Source organism: Sardina pilchardus, chromosome 23 (genome assembly GCF_963854185.1).
Source record: "Sardina pilchardus chromosome 23, fSarPil1.1, whole genome shotgun sequence".
Classification (NCBI taxonomy): domain Eukaryota; kingdom Metazoa; phylum Chordata; class Actinopteri; order Clupeiformes; family Clupeidae; genus Sardina; species Sardina pilchardus.
The window spans coordinates 21,188,467-21,197,829 of record NC_085016.1 but is presented as its reverse complement, the minus strand read 5'-3'; the positions used below and the strand labels follow the sequence as shown (position 1 = coordinate 21,197,829).

The window sequence follows — 9,363 nt, the reverse complement described above, 5'->3', positions numbered from 1 at the left end:
AATGGCCCAGTCTAACACGGACTTGAGCTCCTGCTATCTTCATTAATCGATAGAAAGTTGCTTTATTAATAATAGCAAACAACACCTTTAATGGCCCGTTCTAACACGATCCTATCCTCCAGCGATCTGCCTGCTGAAGGACAGAGAGCCCGGGGCGTTTGTGATCCGAGACAGCCACTCCTTTAAGGGGGCCTACGGCCTGGCCATGAAGGTGGCCTCACCTCCACCCACCGTGCAGCAGACCAAGAAAGGTAACGTTTACATTTACATTTTCATTTAGCAGACGCTTTTATCCAAAGGGACTTACATACAGTATGTCATACATACATACATACTGTACATATTATAAGGGCCATTGACCCCGGAGCAACTCGGTGTTAAGTGCCTTGCTCAAGGGCATAACAGTGGAAGGTGGGAATTGAACCCACAACTGTTTCAGGCTACTGCACGCTAGCCAAGTTCCTTAGCCATCATGCTACCTCCGTCCCTTAACATGTGTCTAGATATGGACCATGGGCCAGTCTGTGGACTATCACAGAGAGAATTGTTTTTCTTGATAAGACAAACCTGAAAACCTGAACTTGATTAAATTGAATTTCATTATAGCAGCTCATTCTGGAATTTAGTAATGTTAAGTTGTTTGCCTTATTTTTTTTTTCTTATTTGTCAGTGGGTGACATCACTAACGAGCTAGTTCGTCACTTCCTGATTGAGACCAGTGCTAAGGGCGTGAGGCTGAAGGGCTGTCCCAACGAGCCCTACTTTGGTGAGCTCCTGATCCACATTCATGACTCAGTCTTTACTGTCCAACAGTGTGTGGTGCTCCTCCTTCATCTAACTATGCTCCGTGTGTGTGTGTGTGTGTGTGTGTGTGTGTGTGTGTGTGTGTGTGTGTGTGTGTGTGTGTGTGTGTGTGTGTGTGTGTGAATGTATGTGAATGTGTGTGATGGGGGTCCCCATATGTGTGTGTGTGTGTGTGTGCGTGTGCGTGTGTGTTTCTGTTTGACAGGCTGTCTGTCTGCGTTGGTGTACCAGCACTCCATGACACCGCTGGCTCTCCCATGCAAGCTAATGATCCCAACCCGAGGTAAGACATCTTCACTGGCCACCGCTCTCTCTATGGTCCTCTCACAGCCCAGTCATCATGAACTCCAGTACTAATGCAGTTTATTTTCTTATTTATTTAAAAAACAGATTCAAATGTCAACAACTGTACTTCTTTCTGTTTTTGAGTGTAAGCACAGATGCAAGGTTATTTGTCTTTTATCTGGTTATTATTTTGAATAGATCTGAATGATAACTGTGCGTTCAGACCAAAACCGTCAAAAGCGAAAAGCGTCGAAGTCGCTGGTGAAGCTCATAGCCCGACGCTCAACCCAGTTCAGCGCCGAAAGCGACCAAGCCATAACGTGAAACATTCGGACAAACCACAAGCAGCAATCCTGCGAGTTTGACAATCTGATTAGTTGACGCCGAACCGTGTCATAGCTAATTAGCATAAAGTTAACTGAGGCTCAACTTTTTTTTGACGCCCGTGAAGCTCATGAAGCCACGTTCACGCCCAGAACGCTTTTGACGCCGGTAACGCCGACTCTCCATAGAAAATGAATGATTTCCGGCGCTCTTGACGCTTTTGACGGTCTTGGTCTGAACGCACAGTAAGGACCTATTGAGATGATATCTTCAGTCCTAGAATATGTATGGCTATTAACCACCTGATGTGTATATTGTATAATGTACTGTAAATTGATAAATCAATCAATCAATTAATGTGCTTCCTTCGTCAGACCCAAATGAGGAGGCCATTGAGTTAGCCACTCCAACAAGCTCCACCATTGACCTACTGAAGCAGGGTGCAGGTAAGCCGGAAGCTTCCGGTTACAGGTCCCCCTCTCCATATCAATTGCCACCTTAGCCTCACAAAATAGTAACAGGGAAAGGGTGGCTCCATAAAATCTTGTTTAAGAAAGGAGAGGTGGCCTGATTGAAAGAGATAGAAGATCTTTTTTTTCTTCTTTTCTGTCAACCAATTTTGACTGCAGATGATTTTGTTCCTCTGGCGTGATCTATTCCCTCCTGTGACTTCTTCTCCCCCACATGTGCACCTTGCCTAGCCCCTGTCGGTCCCCTGACAGTTTGTCCCTCTTATGCCACCGTAGGGTCGAAGGTTCCTGATGAGTCACAGGGTAACTACAGTGCTCCAATGTTTGCCAGGCTTTTTGCTCTTCAGTTGGTCCTTCAGGCAGACCCACAAATGAAGCCTTACTCATGATGCAGTTGTGCATGATCCCTTTTGTGAACAGCTATTCACAGTCCAGCTCTTGCCCCCACACCCTCAACTCACCGCATCAGTCGCATTGCCGCATTTCCGAGTACTTACAAGAAACACCCTGCCCCCCCAACTCCCCAACCCCTTGTGTTTTTGGTTTTTGTTTTGTTTTGTTTTTCTTGACAGGGCCTCGATGTGTGTTGTCAATAGGCATGGCGTTATAAGCATGCTAGCAATCACAGTTTGCGTACACTCACAAGAGTGTGACTAATACTTTTGGCGAAGTGTGCAGCAAATTTGAATCACCATGAATTAGCAACAGCCAAAACACTGGACTCTAAATAATCTCCTCTAACTCTGACCTTTTCACAGTGTGCTTTGTGCCTTTTTGGAATGAGTTTTGTGATAAATATACGCTATGTGGCTATATGTGCTGAACCGTTTCTGTGTATATGTAACCAAACTGTTTCTGTGTTACCAAAGTAGTTGGGCTGTTTGTTTCATTCAGTTTTTCAAGATGTGTTTTCTTTTTCCTTCCCTCTTTTTTTTCCCAGCATGCAATGTTCTGTACGTTAACTCGGTGGAGATGGAGTCCCTGACGGGCCCCCAGGCCATTGCCAAAGCCATCAGCGAGACGCTGGCGGCCCAGCCACTGCCCAGTGCCACTGTCGTCCACTTCAAGGTGTCCACCCAGGGCATCACCCTCACCGACAATCAGAGGAAGTATGTCCCCTGCATTTGACAGAAGCTTTAAGCCAAAGCCAGTTAAAATGGAATATAGAATTGGCGTAGTAGTTGTAGTGACTGTGACAATAGTGGTGATGAATAAACAGAGGTGGAAAAGTCTGGCTTCAGAAAGTAAAAGTCCTACAGTACCACCACATACTGTATCTGTGCCGGATACAGGTAGAGCAGCTCATTGACGAGATCACCTGTGTTAAGTGCAGAGGTAGAACCACTTTTTTCCACCTCTAATGATAACTAGTACTCGAAGGGGCGCGTAAGTAAGTGGTTCATAAGTCTGTCTGTGAATAAAGGAATCTGTTCAGGATGAGGCTTCTTTTCAAACAGTCAGAAGGTTAAAATTGTAGCATTGGTGAGATGTCAGTCAGCTCCATTGTAAAACTCCACCCATCCATCTGCCAAACCAGTGCAGACATTAAAGATTATGGTACTGTAAGCTACTGCCTCAACCACCTTTCAGTTGTCAGACACTTCTCCAAAAATAGCTTTTTGTTATATTTTTCAGTCCTCATGCTCTGACAGTGCATGAAGCAGGTCAATTGAAAAACAATTGGCTCTTCTGGCGCCACCTACAGCTCATAATGTGATTTTCAAGAATCTATCGTCCCTATCAGGCACTGGGGCAGTGTCTAACTGACTGTTGATAGTAAGGGCTGTTCACACCAGGAATAATAACTATTTAAAAACATGTAAAATTATAACAATAAAAGCGCCCACACTGACCAACAATAAGGAAAGTTTGATGAATACGATAGCTAAAATGTTATTGATTCTGATTGGCTGTCAGCTTTTTTATCATTCTCAAAATTGCTCTGAAAGTAATCCTCAACAATATCGTTCTTTATATCGTTACTGTTATAGTATACAGTACTGATGTACAGTAGCACAGGGAGAGACTTGAGAGACAGTCGTGAAACTTGGCAGAAAGGGGGGAAGGAGACTGAAAGTTTTTGGCCTCTCATTTCACAAACCTCCTGACTAGGACTTTTAAGCATTACGATCATTAGCAATTAGCAAACTTAGCCAGAATTAGCAGAGTTAACAAAGAGACAGCAATGTTAGTCTACAGAGTAATACCAGAGATCATCTGAAAGGATTCCCATTTCCATTCCCATTCGTGTCCATGGAAAAACTGCTGAGATTGTTAAGATTGTTCTCCCCCATGAGAAAATCCCTGATTATTATGCCTTTGCTGAGGACACATCACCACAGGAGAAGAACAGCTGGCATAACATCAATGCTATGAGTTCAGATTCAAGGAAGTAACAGTAAAAATATACAGTGTGCCTTAACTTTACTCTTAGTCTCTTCCCATGAAAGCATCTGCTAGAATGGTCAACTGTGAGGAAACATGTGGGACCTGGGATTACATGAAAGAAATACATGCTAAGGTTGTTTTGACCTCACTCAAGGTCACTTTGAGTGGATTGAATTATCCCTGGCAATGGTTTGAAAAGCTGTGCTTTGTACCTTGATTTACATGGAGTTAGCTTGATAGGTTCTTTAAGAGTTTTAATATCCCCACCAAAACCTGCATTCTTCAATGTCACGGAAAGAAGCAGCACATCTGAATATTTAGTGTTATTACAGTATGTGTTCTCATACACAAGTCTGTCTTCCAGAATCTTCTTCCGGCGCCACTATCCCATCAACACCGTCACCTACTGTAACCTTGACCCGCAGGACAGAAAGTAAGTGCTAGTTTGCATAGGCATCTCTAGGCATTTTTAGAAGTCCGGCTTTAAATCTGCATGCTTCTAAATGGATGATTATGTCTTTGCAGGTGGAACAAGGCAGAGGGTGGAGCGGCTAAGTACGTGCATTCCAAATTCTTGTAACATTTGCAAAATGTTGACGTGCCTTTAGATGCCACAAAATGTATTGAATTTATAATGATTTAATACGAAACAGTCATGATAAATATAATGATCCTTTTTGTTATTGTGGGTATGGCATGTGTGATTGAGGTTGAGTTTTAAATAACTAATCACGTGTTTGTTGTGGTGACTGTATTCAGGTTATTCGGATTTGTGGCCCGGAAACAAGGAAGCACAACAGACAACGTCAGTCACCTGTTTGCCGAATTGGAGCCAGACCAGCCGGCCAGCGCCATCGTCAGTTTTGTCTCCAAGGTCATGCTCGGCACCCCCAAACAGTGAAGACTGCTCTGGCAGACATTTTGTTTTTTCTCTAAACTGCGTGTGTTCTTTTTTTCCTCCCACAAAGACACGTTTTTTCATGCCCTTTTTGTGTGGATATATTTTTTCATAAAGGTCTCTCCTCCCGTCCTTCTTTGGAAGAGACAGGAAGGAGGAGTTGAGTAAACTGTTGACTTTATTTCTTGTTTTTCTTTCTTTAAGTTGTCAAGGTGTTGATTTTTCCTTCAGTGAAGTAGGAGAACATTCAAGATGGAGTCTATGCACGTGCAAGAGCGCTCAGAGGTTTTTCTGGAAGAGGAAGGGGAGAATTCTTCTCCCAGTGGTTCATCCAGACTTGAAGAGAATTTAGGAATTAACGAGTTTTAAAAGAAAGACAAAGTGAAGAAACGAGAAAAAAAAGCAACAAAGAATCATTTTTCAGATAGAACAACATAGAACAACCAAAGGTAGTGTTCAGAACAAGTATGCCATTATTGGACAATTTATTCCATTTTGTTTTGTAAAGGAATTTTACTTTTAACCAGACTGTCAAAAAAGTACAAAATCCCTCTGGACAAAAAAAGAAAAAAAAGATTTTTTTTTTGTCTGTCTCTGTGACTTCTTCTTTCAAAAAGAACACTGAAAAAAAAGAAAAAGTATTCAGTGACGATATGCATGTTCGCTTGCAAATGCCCCTAGCTGCTTCTTTAACCCTTCGTTGTTGGTCAAGACTGCTCTCTCTGTGGACACTGGTGGACTCGAGACTGTAGGATGCTACCAGGTCTACCGATCACAACACCTACACACACAGACACCAGTTCAGTTGACCAAACTGCATATCAGGAAAAAAAAAAAATGAAAAACACTGTGGTCCAACATCAGCAATAATGTCACCCAGGCCCCAGGCTCAACTAGTCGAGCTCAGAAAGAGGGGGGAACTGTTGGGGAGGAGTGGATTGTGGATTGGCTGCTCTGGCCTGTAGATGCAAAATGTCTGTGACTGCACTGTATCAGGATGCAGGGGAAGGATACAAGTCTCAGCTCATGCACAGAGCCTGTAAAGCAGGAGAGAGACGTTCTACAGGTCACCTCACACACACACACACACACACACACACACACACACACACAGATACACACACACACAGACACACACACACACACACACACACACACACACACACACACACACACACACACACACACACACACACACACACACACACACACACACACACAAATGTGCACATCTCCCTATAATGCCCACACTGGACACTGGAGGGGTGAACAATTCATCGCCTGGATGGACCAACAGCGATGCCCCCGCATGCCGTAGTGCAAACGTAGCTCCTTTAACCTTTAACCTTTACCCTTGAATCCCCGACTCGATGAACTTTGCCCCCCTCCCCCCCACACTATCCTCTGAACGCAGATCACCCCTTTCCCCTGCTGTAGGAAAGAAACAAAAAAAGAAGAAAAGTTGCTATGGCGACACTGATCGCTAAAGACTTCAACTGCATGTGATGCTACCTTCAGGTGTTTTCTTTTCTTTTCTTTTTTACTTCGAAAAAAGGGTCTTACATCTTGTTGAAGTTACCGCTATGCTCTGTCTTTATCTTTGTCACGCACACACACATACACACATACTGTACACACACACACACACACACACACTCTACTAACGCAAACACACACACACACACACACATAAGCACATCATTTCTTCTACCGAGTGGAGTTTTATTTCAGCCAAACACACAGTAGGCAATGTCTACCTTTTCTTTCAAGGAAAAAAACAAAGAGTTGCTTTCTGTTCACACTGCCCCATTACCACACTTGTTTTCTTCACTGTGTGAGAGCGTGGCTTAAAAAAAAGAAGACAACATAAAGAAAAAAAACAATACACAAAGCCCAATCTTCATAAGCTATTGACAAAAAAGATAAACATGACTATAGATAATGATGACTACATATGTATTACTATAAAAAGGTGACTTTAATGAAAATATTTATTTTTGTTGCTCTCTCTTGCTTTTGGGTTATTCATGCAGTATATTGAAATGACAAGATATTGTATAGTCAACATTCAAAAACATCGGAGACTACATGGGGGAGGGGGGAAATTATTTTGGTTAAGAGTTAAAACGTCAGGAGTGGGGGAAAAAAGACATCTCTTGAACATAATAAGACGTGTGTCCAGTCGAGAGTCACTTTGTTTTGCGTGTGGTCACTGCTCCATTTTGTCTCATGTTGAGGTTTTTTGAAGTGTGTGAGGGGAAGACATACATGTATAATAATAAAAAAACACACACAATGTTTGTATTTTTGTTTTTATATGCATTCTTTTTTTTTATTTGTAATCCATCAGTTTGTGCAGTTGCAGGATGATAACGCTGTCTGTCATTTGTGTGTGTGTGATGGAGATGGAACTAAAAGTCTGCCAGCTACAGACTTTAATTTGCCCACCAAGAATGTCCAGAGGAAGGCACACAAATGTGTTGGCCAAAGAGGTAAACTCGGAAGATCCACAGCATAGGCTACCCCATCTATATAATTGTATAGCACTTACAGACTGCCAGTGCCACCCTAGTTAAGTTAAACCAGTGTCTAAACATACGTTTTCTAAGGGCAAGCTTCTAAGACAGACTCTACAACAGATGTCAGTGCGGTTCTTACAGTTCTGTTGTTGGCATACAGTGTTGAAAGCTCTGTTGAATAAGATCTCGTTGTTATTATTAGGGGAAGAGGCAGGTGTCATGGCTGCCAAGAACCTCTGTTGTAGATCATGCCTCTACGAAGCACCATACTCCATTCAGAATCACTATAGCTGTACACAAACATGCAGTTTCTTCGCCTTTTTTCATGTAACAAGACCTCAAAGCGAACACAAGATAACAAAAAAATACTGACTGTCCTTTGTGTAACATAAAAGTATGTATTTATTTCTGTTTTTAAATTATGTTTTGTTTGTGTTTTTTTTTTTTTTTTCACTCACCGGTTGGTCTTCCCCATAGTCAGGCCCAGTGCTTTGGTGTCATCAGTGTTACCCAGAATGTTCTAGACTCGCAGGCGACCCGGCGGACGTTCTCCTCGGATGTTTGCCTGAAGTCTGTGAGTTGGCTTTGCTAAAGATGGAGTCTGGGGTTTGAATGTGTGAATGTACTACTAAGGCTGTACAGAGCTTCTGTGGGATTTATGTGTTTTTATTTCATTTTGTTTTATTTTATGTTTATTTGTGTTATAATGCCATGGCTTTGTTCCTGAGGAGAAAAAAAAACATTAAAGCAATACAAACCAGTTACATTAAAAAATGGTGTTGTTTGTAAGCTGAATGTCCACACGCCCACACGCGTCTGGAACTGTCTAGAAATATTCATATGTTCATGAACTTTCATTGGTACTGTATGAGTACTGTGTACATTGCCCATGGTTTTCAAGCCTCGATCGTACAGAGAACCGTGCTAGGTTCTACATGGGAGGAAGTGCTAATGCAGAACTTTGAAAGGTTCTCTAAATTATTCTTTATACCTTAATGTACTGTAGCTAAATTTCTTCATTTATGAGTACACCGGGGCAGCTATACAGGGGAATGCATTTCCTTTCTTAATTCTTCTTTATGATTAACTACAATCTGATTCTGATTCATTGGGGCTATTGTGCACTGTGGCTAATACACGGGTGTGGTTAAAATATACATAGAGATATTTTTTATTATTAAAACACTGCCCTGCGTTTAATGCACAATCTTGATACTAGGAAATGACTGTGTTAGAGTTTCTGATACGACCCTCCTCGTCAGAGGTGTCCTATAAAAACCTGTTTTCATTTCTTTTACAGTTTTTCACAATTGCTAGAACACCTTTTTCAGAACTCTTTACCTTTTTCTCAAAACTGTGAACACAAAACTCATTTCTCAAACTACATTCTCGAAAACCTTCAATCTTGTTGCAAAACTGAACAATCACCTCAAAACACTTTTAACTTTGCTCACAACTAACTAATGGTCTCAAATCATTGAACACATCCGGCAAAATTACACTCCTGCAGAGCAGTGATAAGACAATACACCAAACAATGGAAGACACAGTTTTCAGCGCAGAGTTTATGGCTCCTGGAGGAATTGTATTCATTCCAATTTGAAAAATAAAATATCACAATGAAAATAAAGAATAAGGACTTATATCACTCTCTACTCATATCCTCTAGCCTATA

At 41.9% G+C, this 9,363-nt stretch overlaps 1 protein-coding gene across 1 annotated transcript in view; it reads left to right on the top strand.

Moving 5' to 3' along the window:
• The window catches only part of tns1a (tensin 1a), a 129,386-nt gene extending 120,932 nt beyond the window's left edge, over positions 1-8,454 (top strand). The window contains exons 27-35 of the mRNA XM_062527664.1: positions 123-251; positions 671-766; positions 1,010-1,087; positions 1,788-1,859; positions 2,115-2,186; positions 2,824-2,992; positions 4,636-4,704; positions 4,797-4,826; positions 5,031-8,454. Of these exons, the coding sequence (XP_062383648.1) occupies positions 123-251; positions 671-766; positions 1,010-1,087; positions 1,788-1,859; positions 2,115-2,186; positions 2,824-2,992; positions 4,636-4,704; positions 4,797-4,826; positions 5,031-5,172 (857 nt within the window). The 3' untranslated portion in view covers positions 5,173-8,454. The remainder of the gene's footprint in view (positions 1-122; positions 252-670; positions 767-1,009; positions 1,088-1,787; positions 1,860-2,114; positions 2,187-2,823; positions 2,993-4,635; positions 4,705-4,796; positions 4,827-5,030) is intronic.
• Positions 8,455-9,363: the final 909 nt, after the last annotated feature.